General features: G+C 49.7%; 1 protein-coding gene across 5 annotated transcripts in view; it reads right to left on the bottom strand.

Moving 5' to 3' along the window:
* Camk2a (calcium/calmodulin dependent protein kinase II alpha) overlaps window positions 1–19,540 on the bottom strand; it is a 62,892-nt gene that overhangs the window by 935 nt on the left and 42,417 nt on the right. For 2 of the 5 annotated variants that reach the window (XM_051163367.1, XM_051163369.1), the window contains 5 exons: window positions 15,623–15,655; window positions 14,652–14,700; window positions 6,802–6,877; window positions 4,228–4,322; window positions 188–416 (listed from right to left, as the gene is read on the bottom strand). In XM_051163367.1, the coding sequence (XP_051019324.1) occupies window positions 188–416; window positions 4,228–4,322; window positions 6,802–6,877; window positions 14,652–14,700; window positions 15,623–15,655 (482 nt within the window). Of the gene's footprint in view, window positions 1–183; window positions 417–4,227; window positions 4,323–6,801; window positions 6,878–14,651; window positions 14,701–15,622; window positions 15,656–19,540 lie in introns of those variants that run through there. The other 3 variants (XM_051163368.1, XM_051163370.1, XM_051163371.1) reach the window with 2 other exon arrangements.

Genomic DNA, 19,540 nt, shown 5'->3' with positions numbered 1-19,540 from the left:
CAATGCTGCCTCCTAGGGTTTCCACCCAGCTCTCCCCCAGGATCCGCAGACCCAGACTCTCCTTGCTGGAGCCTTCTCACCCTCTCTGTAGCGATTCGGAGGGGCCCGCTCCCCCTGGGCATGCCCCACCACCACCAGGTCAACACCCTTAATTCCCCCCAAAGGTGCAGGAAGAAAGGATTCTTACTGGGGCAGGACGGAGGGTGCCCCAGATCTGTGGAAGTGGACGATCTGCCATTTGCCATCCCTGCGGTGCCAGACACGGGTCTCCTCTGACTGGGCCGTGCGGGGGATGCCACCTGCATCTAGGTACTGCGTGATGCGGATGTAGGCGATGCAGGCTGACTCGTCACCCATCAGGTGGATGTGAGGGTTCAGGATGGTGGTGTGCACGGGCTTGCTGTTCCGGGACCACACTGGAGGCAGGGACAGGAGGAACTGAGGAGATGCTATCGGGGGGTGGGGGGGGACCTCCTGCCTCATTCCTCTCTTAGCTTCCAGCTTCCCTTTTAAGGGAGACACCTCTGCCTGGCTCGTTTGCAGCAGAGGAATATCTGGGGCAGGGATCAGCTACCTGAGAGTCAAGGCAGAACTGCTATGTAACCTAGGTAACAGGATAGCGCATCCCAGATAAGGAACAATGGACTTCAGACGAGACAAATTGCCCAAACTTGGGGCGGGGGGAGCAGAATTTTAGAATCAGTGTCTTGTGCATACAAAAGCATGATTCTAGACAATTTACTGAGCCAGGTGCAGTTGATTTTTCTTGAACACATTTCCATCAGGACTAGGCTAGCACTTAGCTGGTAGAAGCTAAGCTGGGTCTAAGTATGCTTGATAGAAGCTGGGGGTGGTGACACACATCTTTAGTTCCAGTGCTTAGGAGGCAGGGGCAGGTGGGTCTCTGTGAGTTCAAGGCCAGCCTGGTTTACAGAGCGAGTTCCAGGAAAGCCAGGGCTACACAGAGAAACCTTGTCTAGAAAGACAGAGAATCTGGAAATCTCTCTGGATTTTCATATGAAAATCCTTCGCTTTTAACTTCTGTTATGTTATTCAAATGTAACACAGCTTGTGGACCACGTGAAATGTCTGTAATCTAGACACATCCCATCTTGTGTTTATCAACTGTATTGCAGGCCTATTCAATTCTAGAAATGGGGGGGGGAATGGAAATGCAGAGCCTTCAGTTTGGGGGGGTGGGGGTTGCCCTGGTCAGCATGAAGTGAGGTCATGGAGCTTTCTAGGACTAGAGAGACATAGGGGCAATCTGGTTGCCATGACAACTAACCAGAGTGCCTAGAACTGGTTCCCACCTCCATTTTCAACACCACCATAGCATTCTAGAAACTCATCAAGATGTTCATCAAGTTGTTCACCAAGTCGTGAAACAAAGGCACATAATGGCAGTGACCCAGGGGCAGACAGAGGTCATCAGGTTCTCACTCTAACAGGAACCCTGTGTCTTCCCCTAGTGTAGCCAAATCCTGCTCACAAACGCGTGGACAGCTAGCCTCAAATGTGGAGTCTCCAACAGGACCCAAGACACCCCAGTCTGAGATCCCGTATGACCAGTACTTTTCCCCATCCTCACCCTCTGGTTCTATTCTCTAATAAAATGTGTAAGCTGCAGATCTCCTGAAAACTGTAAACTGTCTTTCCGCCCCGCCCCACCCCTTCTAGATTGAAGAGGGCACCTAATGGCACCCACCCTCTAGTATTGTAATTAGTGTGTGCCCAGGTCTTCCACAGTCAGTATCAGATAAACAGAATAACAGGCTCAGAATTCAGAGTTCTCAGACACAGAGAATGTAGGTCTTTAGCGTAGCCTTAGAGGCTAAAGGTCACCGAGCTTCCCTTATCCAAAGTGCATGAGACTTTCCTAAATGTCCCTAAATATGATGCATGAGGCCAGAGGGAATGTGTCATGCACGAGGCTGGAGGGGACATGTCCATTAATAGGTATGGAAATTGAATCTAAAGCCACCATATGACATGGTTCTGGGGGGAAATGCAGAAGTCAAGCTCACAGTGTGTGGATTTGGACGACCCAGGTAAAGTCCCAATCCAGTCCAGAAGGGACAAACAGTGTAGCAGTGGTAGTGGGGCGGGGGTGGGGGTGGGGTGGCGGGGAGAGACAGGCTTCGTCATTGTTGGTCATGGTTGGGATCTCAGGGTCTCTGACATAACATGGTGTTACTGAGTGGCTTCCAGGGTTATCCTTCTCGTGGACAAAGTGGGAGGCAGGCCCATGTGCTAGGCAGAAAAGAGTAGGCAGTGGGAGGTAGCTCTGCAGGAGGAATACGCTATACTGGGCCACACTCCTGCAAGTCCTCCTTAGAAGCAACAGGGGTAAAGCCTAGAGCCTAGGAGCCAGGGCTGAGACAATGCCTGCTGCATGAAGCTAGCCAGAAACAGGAGCCTCTTTCTGCCTTTGGACCCTTGGTGGCCCCTGTATCTGCTGAGTTGAGCGGAGAACAGCAGCAGGGAAACAGCACCCCCAGAGGACAGAGGTAAAGTGACCACCACGGCGATCCTGTCAGTGAGGAACTACCAGCAGGGTCCAGCTTTCTCTCTCAGTAGAATTCAGTCCCCATATTTAAGAAAACGTAGCTTAAACGATTTAAGTCCCTAACTGCTTTTTTTTTTTTTTTTTAAGAGGAAACTCTTGGAATCTCTGTACTCCATAAATACAGATGGGTGCAAGCCGGGGGCTGGGTGGAGGTGGTGGGCTGCTGCTACGCTGACAGAATGGGCCCTCTCAATGAAGGAAGGTCACACAAAGCTAGGACTACAGGTTGCTTTGCAGCTTCTCTTGGACAAGTCGCTTCCCCTCTCTTGGCCACAGTGGAAACATCTTCTGAATGACGGGACTAGGCTTCACTGGGAGCCACTGCAGTAGCACCTGTGTGCTTTGTTTTTTAAGCCATATGTGAGCACCGTCTGTGCTTATTTCATGAGACGGTTTTCCTGGTTAGCTTCATAATATGTTTATTTGATTTGTTTTTAAGATTTTATTGGTATGTGTCTGTGTGCTTGTTGGGGGCCGGGGGAAGTACATACACATCAGTGCAACAGAAGCCAGAAGAGGATGTCGAACCTTCTGGAGCTAGGGTTACAGGCAGTTGTGCCGTGAACTGGGTGGTGGGAACAGAACCCGGTTCTTCTGAAAGGGTAGTACACACTCCTAATCTCTGAGCCATCTCTCCAGCCCTAATGTGATTATTCTAAAGAAAACATTCAAGCACAATCCTTAGTGGAAGATCGGTAGCACAGAATAAACAGGGAACAGTGAGCCCAAGAAAGGCAGAACAGTTAGGTCGTTATTGCCCTCCTGCTCTTGCCTTTGAAGCATCTGAGACCTTGACACCCTTTAAAAAAGGGGGAAATTGGGAAGTGTCGGAGAAGTGAGCTGAGCCTTTCTCTGCTTGGGCACTCAATAAGAATTAACCAGGAAGGGCATCCTTGCTGTTGGAACCAATGTATGGTTCCTTAAAATCGTGTGGTATGTGCCTGTCATTTGAGGGGAGACTGGATATACTGCCTCTGAGGTCCTTCCTCCATATCCTAACCTTAGCTTGGTCCCTGTCTGGCCCCTGGCCTGGGTAAGACACAGACAAGCAGAAAGCTCATTGGCCCAGGCTCAGCCTCAGCACCCTGCCCACCCTGATTGCAAAACTACTGAGATCTCTCCTGCAGAGGAGAGGCCCAGGAAGGACAGACATACAGGACAGAGACCTAGACAAACAGGTAGGGCACAGCAGTGTGAAATCCCTGGCTCTCCCTACCTATACGTTCATATGTAGCATAACCCAGGAGCCATCATGTCACCAACTGGGCATCTGGGGTGACCCAAAGCACCCAGATGGCTATAGATAGCAGTGTGAGTTAGTGAAGGCTCCTGTATATAAATGGGAACCAAGACCCCTCTCAAAACTCTCCCAGGATAAAGGGCAAGAACAGGCTAGGGAGACTTGTCACATGTCCTTGGTCTCTGGGAACCCACCCCTGCGTCACCCCATCCTCAGCCACAGGAAGGACAGCTGATAATCCAGCCGGCACTCAATGGAGAGGGAACCAAGCAGGTACCAACCCCTGTCCACATGGGATCTTCCTCTTCACTGGCTCCTGAGCCGCCCCTGAGGCCCTGCCCGTCACCCTGCTGTGCCAGCCAGCAGGACATGGAAGGAGAGCAGACAACAGGCACCCCAGAGAGAAGGGATTGCTCACGGTTTTCAAAATAGAATCGATGAAAGTCCAGGCCCTCGACCAGGTTCCCCAGGGCCTCGGGTTCGAAGGCTGTCATTCCAGGGTCACACATCTTCCTGAGGAAAGGAACCCAGAGAAAAAAGGGGGCCTGAGAAGGTGGCTTCTCGTTGCCCACTTGGAGGGTGGGCTGGTAAACGGGAATGACCACACCTTCCTCAGGGGATCCCCAAAGGAGGAGTTTACACACTGTCAAGCGTGGAGTGGGACTGGTGGGTGCTGGCTGCATCCAGGAAGACCACATCTAGGCCCTGGTTCTGCTATGAGATGGTCCCCAGCATGTATTTACTTCTGGAGAGAGAGTACTGCTAGCAGGTAAAGTGTCAGTCTGTACAGCCTGCTCTTATTCTTTTTTGTTGTTTTTTGGTTTTGCTTTTTTGGTTTGTCTTTTTTTTTTTTTTTTTTTTTCCTGAGACAAGGTTTCTCTGTGTCCACCTTGGCTATCCTGGACTCACTTGTAGACCAGGCTGGCCTCGAACTCACAGAGATCCACCTGCGTCTGCCTTCTGAGTGCTGGGATTAAAGGTGTGCGCTACCATGCCAAGCTTATTCTTTACACTGTACCCCACTTCAGGCAGTGACCCAAAGAGGCTTTTCCTAATTTGTCCCTTGAAGTCCCCAAGCTAAGCATGTACATACAGGAAGGTGCATTTTTCACTAATTTGAGCAAAAGCACCCTGTGGCTGGAAACCCTGACATTTTCCTGTGCTTTAAATGAGGAAAAAGAGCCTTAGAGAAGATGATGGGGGGCGGGGGGCTGGAGAGATGGCTCAGCAGCTAAGAGCACTGGTTGCTCTTCCAGAGGACCTAGATTCAATGGTGGCTCACAACCACCTGTAACCCCAGGTCCTCTTCTGGCCTCTACAGGCACCAGGCACGTAGGTGGTACACAGACAAACATGCAGGCAAAACACCCATCCGCATAAAAAAATGAATTTCTAAGAAAGTGACATCTGAGACGAAGCAGAGGATGTGACAGGGGAGCCCTCAGCAAAAAGAAGCTTTTTGTGTGTTTTCAGCTGACTGTCCCTTCCAGGTGTCTGTCTTATGAGGTGACTGCTAGGTAGGATAGGACACAAGTGGCCTCACCACTTACATACTTAGAGGACCTTTTGTGGTACAATAAACCCTAGCGACCAGAGCAGGGAACCCAGGGACAGGAAATGTCCCCACACAGGCTACGCTTCCGTGTCACGCTAGAACTGGAACTCTCAGAAGAAGACATCAGGCCCAGCCTTGCCTGAGATGGACAAAGCCCATGAAGGTACCTCAAGTGCACCCCTGCTATGGACTTCCTTAAAGGGTTGTCTGGGGTCTCTGCATCCTTGAAGGACTTGAAGGCTACCTTCTCTAAGATTCCAGGTCAGCACAGGCCCCAAGGCCATGGTAAGTTTCAAAGCCTGTAGCGGGATGCGAATATCGCCATAGCCTGTAACATTACAGAGGGGAAATGTTTCCCCCATGGCAGCCAGGAAGGCCATGTCACTAGCTCTTTGTTCCCTGGCTATGGCTTCTCAGAGTCACCGAACTGATACATCCTGACTTAGCTCCTCCAGGGCCATCCAAAATACTAGTGGAGAGTCTTCTCCCATGCTTTGATGCAACACTCTCTTACACTCTGGTGCACACGCCCGTGCATACTCGTGCACATATTTATAACTGTGTGCATATGTTACAAGTGCATGAACAAAGCACACATATAGTATGTGGGATTCTGGGTGTACGCATATGCCTCTCAAGTACCTTATTCTTCCAAGAAAGCCATTGACTTTCCAATGACTGAATTCAGTTCCCATGATTAGAATGCATGTTGCAGCTTCGGGCAGCCTGAGATCATGCCAGCCAAGCTTTTCCCATCTCCCATTAACCCCACAGGCAAGGGTCACGCTGTCTTGGTTGGAAGGCATGTGTGGGACTGTCAGGTCCAGACCTGGTCAGCCCTGGTTAAAATGATAAGGCCTGCAACCCAGAACATCCATTCTCTTTGGGTCAGCTGAAGACCTGCTTTGGGATCAGACCAGCAAGGGTGTGGTGACCACTAGAGGGTGCCGAAGCCCAGCTTATGCACATGGCCACCACCAGGCGTGTGCGCAGAGGCTATTCTGTTTAAGACTGTCTTACTCCCCAGAGGGGTTCAAGTTCCACTCCGCTCACTCTTGCTCACTCAAGGTGCACACCTTCCTGTTCCTGATCAGCTGAGGTCAAAGACCTGCGTAGACCCAGGGCAAAGACTGAGACCCACTGGGCAGGATGGAGAGGGGCTTGCCTCCATTCCCTCCTTCCCATGCTAGGGTACATACAGACCACCCTTCTTTCTTGGGGAGAAGCAAGGCAGCTTTACTTAGAGCTCTTCCTAGAATCAGGCTGGCAGAAAGAGGAACAGGAAGTGACGTGAACACCGGGCCGAGTGCAGAACGGAAAAGACAGGACCTCCATCTCATTTGCTGCTCATGCAGAGAGTGAGTAGGGCTCAGAAGCCCATGGTTAGCACCCCTGAACCCAATCCAGGCAGAACATGCAGAAGCCTGGCTGACTCACGTGTAGGACTCAAAGTCTCCATTGCTTATGGCTTCAATCAGCTGCTCTGTCACTTTTATGATTTCCTGTTTGCGCACTGTAAGGTAGGAGGGGACACAAATAACAACAACAGTGATAGTCATAAGGGACCAAGAACCAGCTTCCAAGTCCCAAGTCCGTGCCAGGCAGGCTCTGCAGGGGACCTGACACTGTGCACAGATGATCTCACCCATCCTTTTGTTGTCCCTAGGGGAGAGAGGGATCATTGGCCCCATTTCACAGGAGAGACCGAGGCTCAGTGGGTGTGATGTGGTTCCCAGAGCTACAAAAAGTGAAGGCATTGTCTCAGCTGGCAGCCTCGGCCTCCAAACACCATGGTGAACATTCAGTCTCCGGGTCTTGTTTGAACCCAGATTTTAAACTCCAAAATAGGTGTCTCGGCCATCCACCTAGGTTTGCCATGTGAACCAATGGCAGTGTCACACGTGGCTTGATCACTGACTATCACAAACCAGGGGTTCTCCCATGGGCAAACATGGGGCAATGGGGAAAGTCTTTGCGGTTACCCTTACTGTCTGGGTAGTTTTCGCTCAATTTGGGGGACTCTAAGATTCAGACAGAGTTGTATAGAACCGGCTAGGGTCAACTGCTTTCCCCCCATCTGCCTCGGAGGAAAAAAAACAAACAAAAACAAAAAAACTTCCGGTAGAGACCTAGAGGCCGGCCTCCTTATTAGATGTGCAATGGCTGGAGTCACAGCCCGTGGGATGAGGGTCACTCAGCTAGACAGTAGCACAAAGAAGGGTTTGAATTGCAGACAGGTCTTCATCCAAATTCTACCCCTTATGAGCTGTGGGGCCGAGGGCCACAGGGCTGACTGGGTTGTCCGATGGAGACAAGTGTCCTCCTCCCAGAGCTGACCTGAGGGTGGACTGATGTGATGAGCATATAGTGACCCCGAGCCTGGCCCGTGGCGGGTGACAAGCACTGCCGTTGCCTGCAGCCCCCACCTAAGCTTGTCTTGTCTGCTCCTCACAGACCTCCGGCAGGTAGGCGAGCTGCCTTAGCTAGTCCAGGGCAGAACTTCTGTCCTGGCCACTCAGTGCTGAGACAGAGGCCACACTGTCCAGGACGTGGGCTCAGTGGGGCTCAGTGTCTCTCAGACCCAGGGGAAATGGACTCTGAAAGCATCCAGGCTGGAAAAACAACTGCAGGTCAGAAACCCTAAGTTCTTTCTCTCTGAGCTACTGAGGAAACTGAGGCCCAGTGAGGGTCACAGTTTACCCAAGGACATGAAACATATGCTGCCATCTGACTCACAGCCTAAAGCCTCCTCCACGGGGACCCCGGTGCTTCTGCCCACATGTTCGCTCGCCACATTTTCATAACACTAACCCTACTCAGCTGCTTGGCACCCATGACCTATCTCTAAAGTTCAATGCCTGCTAATGGAGGGTGGAGCCAGGGCTTCATTGAAATCTGCAGCTGGCATAGCCCTGCAGGCTGCAGTATGGAGCAAGCAAGTGAGTGTCCATAGCTGTGGCCAGGGACTTCACCCCCACATCACAGCTGTTCTCTCCCCAAATCTATACCTGGCATAGCCCTTGGCATGTGGTGCATGCTTGGCAGAGGGAATAATGACCCGGCAATGGAGGTGCCACATCACACTCAGCCAGCTCACCCTGACTCCTGTAGGAATCTCCCGTACTGGGAAGGTGTCATTCAGACCCTGAGTGTAATTCATCATGGATGCTGCAGCGGGGCGTGGAGTGGGGTGTGATTGTTTCTTTTTCCGGGGCCCACTAGGGCAGAAGCCACACAAGCAGAGTGGATGAATGAATGAGCAGATGGCTCCAAACCAGTCTGGGCTGTCATCTTTGCAGTCTCTGGAATTGCCCAAGTACCTGAACACCTGTGTTCCTAGGTGCTCTAGAACCCAGACTCCTGGTCAGTCCTATGCAAAAGTAAAGACTAGTCAAGGGACATCTGGGCTTTGCCAGCAGGGACTACAGACTAGCCACTCCCATGTGGGATCAGAGCGGACAACGAAGAACAAGCCCCTCCTCCCATGCTCCTGGCAGGTTGTGGAAGCTGAGCCATAGCGTTTGCATGTGCCCTGGGCCCCTCCAGCATCTTTCTGCTGCTTCTTGCTGCCATCACAGGGAATGTGGGAAAGTGGTCCAGGTCCTGGGTTTTGGAGCCAAACTCCCTAGGCTTGCATTCCTGTTCTGTCACCTCATAGCTGCAAGGGACTGCCCTGGGCCTCAGTTTCCCCATATGGATAGGGGAGATATCAATGGTACTTACATTTTTAGGATTATCTTGGTCAGGAGAAAGAATGGGTCCCATTCAGCCTTCCCTGAGATCTGGGGTTCCAAGCTCCCAATATCAACTCATCATGTGAGCAATAGCAGCTGAGATCAAGCATTCGGGGCAAGGCCTGGCGGTCACTGAGAGACAGCTGCCATACCTACCATTTGTTAAACTAGGAAGCAGAAGCTTGTTCAAGTCCCTCTGCCTCAAGGCTCAGGCCAGGCCACATGCTTCCTGAGTCAGAGTCACAGGACACAGTCCTACTGGAGTTGTGGGCTGTGGCAGCCACTTCTTTGTTAGACAAAACTGACTAAGTGTGCCTCCTGTGCTTGGGGCTTTCCAGGCTGAAGCCTACTTCCTAAAGCTCCTCCATGTAGGAGCCCCCCTCTCTCTGCTTCCTGGGGCCTCCAAGTGAGCACCGGCTCCCCAGGCTCTGTCCTCTCCTGACCAGGCTTCTCTTCTCAGTGGCTTTCCAGAGCTACTGCACGTTTGCACCTGTCTTCAAAGCCCCCTAACCTGTCTGGTCACACTGAGTGGGCTACGCAGTCTCCAATGGTAGAATTGGACTCCAATGGTCTGGAGTCACACTGAACATTGAACCTCCGTGAATTTAGTGCTAGGTAGTGGCTGGCTTGGCTATGCGTTCAGACACCAGGATACCCAGTTTTCCCAAAGTCAAAGCTACTGGAACAAGAATCTCCCTATGGTCTCTGGGACGGAAGACCTGGCTGGAGACTGGTGCTTGGTGGACCTGAAGGCCTCTTTGATAGGGGCCTTCCCAGGACTCCAGCAGTTCACATCGCTGTGCAAGCAGCTTTCCAGCAGCCCACTGCATACCTCTGGCTAGCCTCCTCACCCAGACCGTCTGGAAGATTCCATTACAGACAGGGAAACTGAGGCCCCAGAGAGATGAAGAAAATCTCTTGGCTGGGCTGTGATGGTGCATGACTTTAATTCAAGCATTTGGGATGCAGAGGCAAGTGGATCTCTTTGAGTTTGAGGCCAGCCTGGTCTACAGAGAGAGTTCCAGGACAGCCAGGGCTACACAGAGAAACCCTGTCTCAAACAACAAAATGAAAGAAGAAAGAAAGAGGGAAGGAGGGAGGGAAGAAGGGAGGGAAGAAGGGAAGGAGGAAGGGAGAGAGAGAGAGAGAGAGAGAGAGAGAGAGAGAGAGAGAGAGAGAGAGAGAAACTTTCTTAAGATGAGACAACAGGCTGAGGCTCAGCTGGGGCCTGCACTCCTGACTAGTATTTCCTAGTGTTTACCCAGCTTTCGGGGAAGCTCTTCAGCTTGGAGAGAGAACAGAGGCAAGGGCCTGGGGAGGGAGCCCAGCAGAGCCCGGCACAGCTCAGAGAACAAGGCCCTGTGTAAAACCAGAGGAGCTCCGAACAACTAATGCATGCCCCTTCCTTCCCCCCAGGGACTGTTGCTCTGGGGAATACCATTTCCAGAGAACTGTAACACTGGGTCAGAGTCCACCAAGCTCAGTAAGAAGGCTTAACAAGTGAATGCCAGAAAATAGCATAGCACTGGGGGAATGTCCTCTGAGTTGGGGCAAGTATGAGTTCTTCTCTGCCCTCATAGGGAGCCCCTTCCACTTGGCCACTGGGCCCTTTTCAAATGAGGGGAACTGAGGCAGGAAGCAAGGTCCCAGGTCTTCAGCTGGTACCTATGACAGTTAATCTTGACCGTCAAATGGACAGGATTTAGAATTATCACAGAGACACCCCCTTGAGTGTGTCTCTGAAGATGTTTCCACAAAGATTAGCCTGAATAGGGAAGGTTCTCTCTGAATGTGGGTGGCATCACCCCATGGCCTAACTGAAAAGGAAACTGAGCTGAGCACAGGCACTCGGCTCTGTTTCCCGACTATTGTTTCCTGTCTACAAATGCAATGTCCTCAGCTGCCTCATGAGCCTCATGCGCCTCCAGCCATGACTGCCTACCGTGATGGACGGTGCTCTCAAACTACAGGCCAAAACAAACTCTTCCTTAAATTGCTTTTTACTTTTTTGTTGTTGTTGTTGCCACACTAACGGGAAAAATAACTAATATCATAACCCGTGTGGGCCTTTCCTCCCTCTATAAAACAGGAAGAAGTAAATTAAAATCTGAGACAAATTGTCCTGTGGATCCCTTAAAGTAGAGGAGGCTGTTGGCAAATGTGGGGCCTCGGGGCACAGCCCGAAGTCACCATCCAGGTGGAATAGGTCTTTGACAGCTCCTATTTTACATTACTAGTGCACACATATTTTGTATTCTACTCCAAATATTCTGTCTGTTTAACATATAAATATTTGTCTTAAAATAGTCTTGGAATCAAATTGACACTCCAAGAAAATGTCATGGGGCTCACTGTCATTCAACCACGAACTCCAGTTTGAATGAAAAAGAAATGAAGATTTCTCTAAACAATCATCACACGCCAAATGCTGTGCATGCACCATACATGAGCTGTCATTTCATCTGCACTGAAATCTCAGAGGTCGGTACTGTTATCAAAACCTGGTTATTACCAAGGAAACAGGAACTCAAGAGAGGTTACATTGGCTGACAAAGGTCACCCAGACAGTGGAATATGGTGCCTAACACATCCATAGTTTCTATCTGCCCTAAAGGCCAAGAATAGAATCTAGCTGCCTCAGAATCCCAAAGCCCATCTACCACCAAGTCATAAGCCTAGCCCCACTGTATATTTTTTTCACAACAAAATATCAAAACTCCAGGCCAAAAAACAAAAAACAACAACAACAACAACAACAAAAAAAAAAAACCAAAAAAACCAAAGAACCTACCAACCAACAAACCACGTGACATTTTTTCCATATTTCAACACACCCTCCCCCAACTCAAGGCATCTGGCTCCTTCCCCCGCATGCCGCCTGCTGAGTGCTCTAGTCTCCCTGACTTGGGAAATGTGAGAGGTAAGGACTCTGCTAGCCATTAAGGATCTGTATTTCCTGTACAGAATCGGCACATGGCTCCTTCCCAGAATACCTTCCCAAGGCCTTCAGGACACTGCTCGGCAGGGTCCAGATGCAGACTGTCTGGGTTCAGACCTCAACCCCACTTTGAGCCAGTTTCCCCAAACTCTACATCCTGCATTCTTGGCTGCAGAAGAGGGTCCATGGCAAAGTGAACTGTTTACTGTAGAAAGCCTCTAGGTCAACGGTTTTCAACCTCTGGGTTGTGACCTCTCTGAGGTCATGTATCAGCTATTTACACTACAGTTCATAACAGTAGCAATAAAATTACAGCTACAAAGTAGCAATGGGATAATTTTATGGTTGGAGGTCACCACAGCATGAGAACTGTATTAAACGGCCACAGTATTAGGAAGGTTGAGAACCACTGCTCTAAATCCAATTTTTTCACACTGTGAAACAACATTATCATCAGCAATGTTCATGAACAGAACTATGCAATACGGTCACAAAGATTTTTTTTTTAATGTAAAAAAAAAAAAGAACCTCTCACACTTTAGGATCACTCAGCAGTTATGAGTGTAGGCAGAAGACACTGGTTCAGTTCCCAGCACCCACATGGCTGCCTACAACCATCACTCCATTTCCAGAGAATCCAGTGCCTGCCTCTGGCCTCTGAGGGCACCAGGCATGCACTTAGTACACTTATACATGTAAGCAAAATATTCATACACATAAAATTACAATTAATGAATTTTTAGCTGGGCGTGATGGCACAAGCCTTTAATCCTAGCACTCGGGGAGACCTCTGCGAGTTCTCCGTGAGTTCAAGGCCAGCCTGGTCTACAAAGTGTGTCCAGGACAGCCAAGGCTACACAGAGAAACCCTGTTTCAAAAAAACCAAAATAAATAGATAAATCTTTTAAGGTTGTTGTGTTCAAAGTGAGTTTGTGATTCTGTGTTGGGCTGTGTTCACAGCTACCCTTGACCACAAGTGGCCAGCAGGCTGCAGGTTAGACACACCTGCACACTGGTCCAGGTGGAGCCCCGGGGTTAACAAGTATCTATGAACTGAAGATGGCTCTTCTTGCTATTTCCTTTCTTGAGACCCCTGTCCACACAGAGCTCTCTGCTCCCTTATCCAGCTGGTAGGTTTTATTGTGAGTCCAGTTTTCAGGGTGCTGACCTCAGCCTGTGCTCCTGCCTTGGCACCTCACGCATGAAGGCGGCAGATGTGCCACTCCAGCTGGCTGACCTGGGCACCTCTGAAAACAATTAGGCTATGGGCCACAAAACCCCTGCGTCTTTAGTTTCGTCTTTGGTTTTGACTTCACTCTAGCTGACTGGAATTCCTGGATTATTGTTCTCTATTTCTTTATTCTATTGCTTCATGTCTTAAAAATGAAAAGTCTCTGATGGGGTTGAAGAGCAGATGGTTTAGTTTTATAATTAAGCTTAGTTGTCTAGGGTTTAAGACGCTTTTTAGGTCTAGCTAAATGTTTTAAGTTGATAATGATGAGATATGATAGATATTGATTTACATTCAGGAATTTTAGACTCACCAAGACAGGCAAGATGTTTTCTTTAAGGCTGCCAAATACAAAAATAGCCAAAACACTACGAATATAATATAATATAATATAATATATATATATATATATAGTTCCTGATTGTTTCGTCGTTCTTCTTGCTGTAGGTAGTTTATTGTATATATGTGTAATAATATAAATGTATATGTAACTTTAAAAATTAAAAAAAAAGAAAGAAAGAAAAAGGAAAAAGAGCAAGCCAGAGAGCTCAAGGACACCACAAGAAAACATTCAGAATCAACTAAGCTGGGCACATAGGGGTCCACAGAGACTGAACCGCCAAACAGGTCTAGGATGGACCTAGACCCTTGGCATATATATAACAATTGTGCAGCTTGGTCTTCTTGTGGGACTCCTAAGAGCAGAAGCAAGAGCTGTATCTGACTCTGTGGGCTGCCTCTGGATCCCTGTCCCTTAGCTGGGCTGCCTTGCCTAGACACAATAGCAGAAGATGCACCTAGTCCTACTACAACTTGATATACAAAGGCAGCTGATGCCCATGGGAGGCCTCTGCCTTTCTGAGCCTTTTCTGAGAAGAAAGGGAGGGTGGGAGGATGTTGGGAAAGTGAGATGAGAGGGAGGGACTAGGAAGAGGGAAGGAAGGGGAAGCTGCAATCGGAGATGCCAAGTAAATAGATTAATTAAAAATACAGGTAATACATTCACACACAAAAATCTCAGTTGGGTTATTTTTAAAAAGAACACAAAGTTGGAGGCCTATAGAGTAGAGGTGGGTCTGAGAGGACTTAGGGGGAAGAATGAGAGGTGAATATGGTCTAAATACATTGTATATTATATTAAGAAACCTAAAATGACTTATTTCAAAAGGAAAGTTCATGTTACTAAGTATCATGTAGCTATGGCTTAAATATGTTAATTTTTTTCTCTGATAGTGAAATAAGCCCATAAACTAAAGTTAAGAGAATTTCTTCTGTGTAGCCACGCCCATAATATGTCCTGATTAACATGAGCCAAATCCAGGCCTCTGACGTGGTGGGTAGAAACAACAGTAAGAAGTCTGCTCAGCAGGCCAGGCCTCCCTACCTTTGGTGTCTTCATCCTCAATGGTGGTATTGGTACTCTCAGAAGATTCCTGCCAAAGAGAAGAAAACAGGCGGTGAGGAGGGCCTGGCAGCAGGAGGGGTTGGGTCAGGTTGGCGACCTGGCTGCCTGGTGATTCGCTGGGCTCTGTGGCCTCTCTGCTGACCAGCTGCTTCATACAAACCCTGCCAGACCCTCCAGCCTGAGGGAACCCAGCTAAGCCGGCATGAAGCGATCCCTGGCCTCTCTGGGAGGGTTGAGATGAGCTCCCCGGGTCCTTTCTGCTCATGGGGGCAGAGAAGGGGTGCAGAAGAGCAGAAAGACACCACGGGAGCCACAGAATGGGGGAGAAATACACACACTGGCAGGAAAAGAAGAGAAAGAGAGAGAGAGGGAGAGGCTGGGTCCAGTGTGAGACAGGGTGGGCTTTCCAGAGGGAAGGAAAGCCAACTGCACAACCGAGACTGCCATGGAACCAAAAGAAGAGGGACACGGGCCACCGGTGTCACCCTTGACACTCTAGACAGAAGCAGGGCTATGGCTCCCCTGATGGAGTGGCCTATGCAAGCTCAAGGGGCCTCCATGACGTCTGCTGCTTTGGCCAAACTGAGCCCCACCCTAGCAGCAAGTGGCACAAACCAAGCCCTGACATGAGCTATTGAGCAGAGGAGTGGGAGAAGCAAGAAGCCAAGGACAGGACTTGGTTCAAATCTACCTTTGGAGTACAGGAAGTTCTTAGATCTGCGGCTGGCCTACTGGTCTGGGCCATGGAATTGTAGGTGTCAACAGAAACACGCAAACAACACACACACACAACACACATATTGTCACACAATGCACACGTACCACCCATGCCCTGAGCACTCTCTCCCCGCCCCGGGTTCCTGTGCAGCCTGCAGGAAGGAGGCAGGAGCGAGGGAGCAAGGGTCCAAGGCCCAGCATTTACCCGTGTTTGGGAGACGGCAGACACTCACCATTAACTGAACGCTGGAACTGGACTTTCTTTTCTGGAAAAACAAGGAGAAGAGATGGAACAGGAAAAGACACAGCGTGAAAACAGCAGGGAGGTTAGGAGGAAGGACGGCCTCGGGGCCATCCTGTATGGTCCTTTCTGATCAGCAACATCTAGCCTGACATGTTCTGGGTCCTCAAATGCCTGTATCTGGCTCTACCAACTTAACATCCAAGTTCAAAACCAAGTCTGCCTTTGACTAGGACCATCTGCCATGCCTCACTCTGATAAGGAAGCTAGCCTTGGCTCTTAGGTGTTGGCTGTCTGCTCCTTTTAGGGGACATCAGGGTGCTAAGAAAGATGAGCCCCAGATTTCCCGTGCTTTTCTGCTAAACAGACCCCAGTCCTAGGCCCACTGTCTCTTAGGGGGGTTCTTCTTTTGTTTTTGTTCTTTGTGAACCCCAAGGCCTTATGTATGCCAGGCAAGCGCTCTGTCCCTGAGCCCTGGACAGAAGAGTAGGTCCTCTCTGAGGAATTTGATTAAGTCTTTCTTGGTGGGACCTGGTCATGTCCACTTTCAAGAATATACTCAAGGTGGCCCTGGGGGCTCCTTGGCAGTCTCGTTTGTGTTCATGGCTCCTCAGCAACTGTGTTATTCAGATCCTTTATGGTGAAAGAGAACTGAGGCACAGCCAGAAGTCCTCTCCTGTCCTGTCCTCTCCTCTCTTCCTCTTTCTCCTGTCCTGTCCTGTCCTGTCCTGTCCTGTCCTGTCCTCACCTCTCCTCTCCTCTATGCTAGCCTCCCTCCATAGCTGCAGCTTGGCCAGACAGCATGTGGGGAAGCAGGACAGGCCCGTACAGCTCAGCTGTCAGCAGAAACTCGAGGAGGCCCACGAGCCAGAAGGTTCCAGGTGGGACATGAAGAGGGAACACAGGGCAGAGACTGCATCAGATTCGGACGTACAGTGACAGGATGGGACATAGGGAAGAGGTTAACAACGCCACGGATGGGACATCAACAGGGCAGTGAGTGGGGTAAGGGGTGGGGGCCATGAATCTTCCTACGGAAACCAAGGCCTAAAGGAGGCTAGTGCTGGACACTCCTTCTTGGGGACAGAGGTTCTATATCCTAGAATGACAAATGAGGGTGATGGTCATGCCGCCTGACCGGCCCTTGAGAGTTGGGTTGAAAGGGGGCAAAAGTACAGTTGCTTCTCCTAGAACCACATATGGAAACTGGCTCTAAGGTCAGCCAAAGTTGCAGAGTGGAATTATAGTCAGTCTTGGCCCTGAAAAGCCTGTAAAGGCTCAAGAAGTATGAGAGTGAGCACCTGTCAATCAAGCCTAGCAGCCCTCCCCTCAGTGACAGAACAGAGGCTGCACAGCCTCTCCAGTCAAACTCCACGTGGACCAGTTTGTCTCTCAACACACAATTGTATAAAGAGCAAGGATTCCCCCTTAAGCTAGGTATATGTTTGTATAATGAAGCTCCCAGGAGCCTCTCTGGTGAGACCAGCTCACCAGCCTTTGTGAACAACTCTGTACTCTCCTGGTAGACATGGCAGGACCAGGACCAAGCCCTGGGAAGAAGGAACCGTGAGGCTCCAACTCAACCTGTGGCTTTTTGACTTGAGGATTTGAGTGTATAACCATCACTGTCCTCACCCCCTTTGCCCTCTCCACTCCATGGAAGACCAAGGTCTAACCAGCCAAGTTCCCCAAGTCCCAGGCCAGACCCCAATTACTCGTTTCTCCTCCATGTCTGGAAAAGGATAAAGGCTGAGTTAACAAGGGGTTGCTGGGCCAGGGACAACCTTTGCATGTCTACTCATCCAAATCTAGACCAACCAGAGAAGTCACTTAGGATGTGTTTTACCCTGAAGGAAACAGGGACATTTTGCCCAGCTGTGCTCTCTGGAAAACACCCTGATGACTACCAGAGTACCCTGCTATGAGCAATTCTTAACCTTGGCCAGTGCCTCTGTCCAAGAGCAGATAGATTGCGAGTTTCAGCATTATCGTTGGCCCAGTGTGGACCACTCCTGGTCCCAAACCTCACAGCTCTTCAACAGTTTGCCAGGCGCAATGTGAGTTCTTCAACAGCCTGCCAGGGCCAATACAAAAGCCAGGCAGAGCAGGGTACTCCAACTCAGCAACTACACACTCTGGGTGGAGGAGGGTCGCAGCCACTTTAGGCCTGCAGCCCCCAGGTAGCACATCCCTCTTGCACCCATTTCAAGTTGGGAGCAAAAGTTGGCTTAAGGACAGCAGACCAGAGTCCATCACAGCACATGTCTTAGTTCTGTGACGTGTCTGTTAATATTTCATCTGAGGTTTCCAAAAATGTGCTTTGTTTTTAAGAGAAAACAAAGTCTGACACACAAAACAGGAAAGATATTCCCAGTTCAATGGCCTCCTGCGTTCATGAGCACTTTTCACACTCTTAGTGTGTGTTAGCTCAGCTATCCTCACAGCCAGCTAAGGAGGAGAGCGAGAAGGAAGCGCAGTCCCCGAGACTTGAACCAACCACACCGCCCCAGCTGTCAGTAACCCACCCTATCCTTTGACCCACCATGATGACTCTGGCATGGAGTTGTTGAGGTTGAAATAGCCTCAGGAATCCCAGGACCCTGAAAACTGTATTTTCCCCTTTATAGTCCTCTCAACTCCATCTGCTTGCCAGAGGAACCTCCCCAGGATATTTGGGTCCAAAGAGTTCATTTTGAAAAGCATTGATTTTTGTCTAATAACCAAATAGCTATGTATAGTCAGGAGCTTCTTAATAGCTGGGACACATTCTGAGAAATGTGTCGTGAAGTGATTATGTCTTTATGTAGGCATCTTTATGCCTACATAAATTATGTCACTTTATAGGCACCTTGTAAATTGTTCATTATGTAGGCACCTTAGACCACAAGATATCTCTAGTGGTCCTAGGCTCCAAATCTACACAGCGTGTTATTATACCAAATACAGTAGGTATCTGGAATACATGGTAAATACTCTGTACCTAAACAAATCTATTTTTATTTTATTTTTTATTTTTTGGTTTTTTGAGACAGGGTCTCTGTGTAGCCTTGGCTGTCCTGGAGTTACTTTGTAGACCAGGCTGGCCTTGAACTCACATCGATCCTCCTGCCTCTGCCTCCCAAGTGCTGGGATTAAAGGCGTGCGCCACCACACCAGGCTCCTAAACAAATCTAAGCATGTGTAATTACATCAAGGGCCTGGTGTAGTAGCACACACTTGTAACTCCAGGCCTCTAGAGGCTGGACCAGGAAGATAAAGTGTTTGAAGCTGGCTTGGGCTGCATGGTGAGATTCTATGTCCAAAAAAAAGTTGGGGAAAGGTACAGTAAAACTGCTAGGCACTGGGAGCTTCCCCGTTCCACTGTTGTCTTTGTGAATCACCACTGCATATGAAGTCGGTCACTAACCAGGCACCATTACACAGCACGTGGCCACAGTCCTCAAGCACACACTATGAGATGGGAGAATGGTTAGATCAGAAAGAAAGTTTGCTCTTTTGTATGTTTCCAGAACTGAAATCTTGGAAATTATCACCAAGTCCACATCCCACCTGAGGCACCTAAGAGGCCCTCAGGTGGAAAAAGGCAATGGGGCAGAGGGGGAAAACCCAATTCTGGCCTGAGATACCCAGCCCAGATTCTCCCCCATGCAGTCCCAGGCAGCCCAGAGCCATTCTAAGGGAAGCTGTGCAGCCACCAGCACACACTGAATGGCCACCCAGACCATTCAGGACCTCGCACCTCCTGGGTAGGTGGGTGCGGAGCCCAGAGTAAGGCAGTCTCTGGAGGTGAGACCCTCATGAGGCAGTCAGATAGCGGAAGAGGAGGGGGGACTGCAGAGAGCAGAGGGACCAGGCCCCAGACAGCAGAGGGAGAAGTGAGAAGAAACAAGAAAGAGGGGCCAGCAAGTAT

Source organism: Acomys russatus, chromosome 20 (assembly GCF_903995435.1).
Source record: "Acomys russatus chromosome 20, mAcoRus1.1, whole genome shotgun sequence".
Lineage (NCBI taxonomy): Eukaryota > Metazoa > Chordata > Mammalia > Rodentia > Muridae > Acomys > Acomys russatus.
Note: the sequence above shows the minus strand (reverse complement) of the source record. Positions and strands in the feature narration are given on the sequence as shown.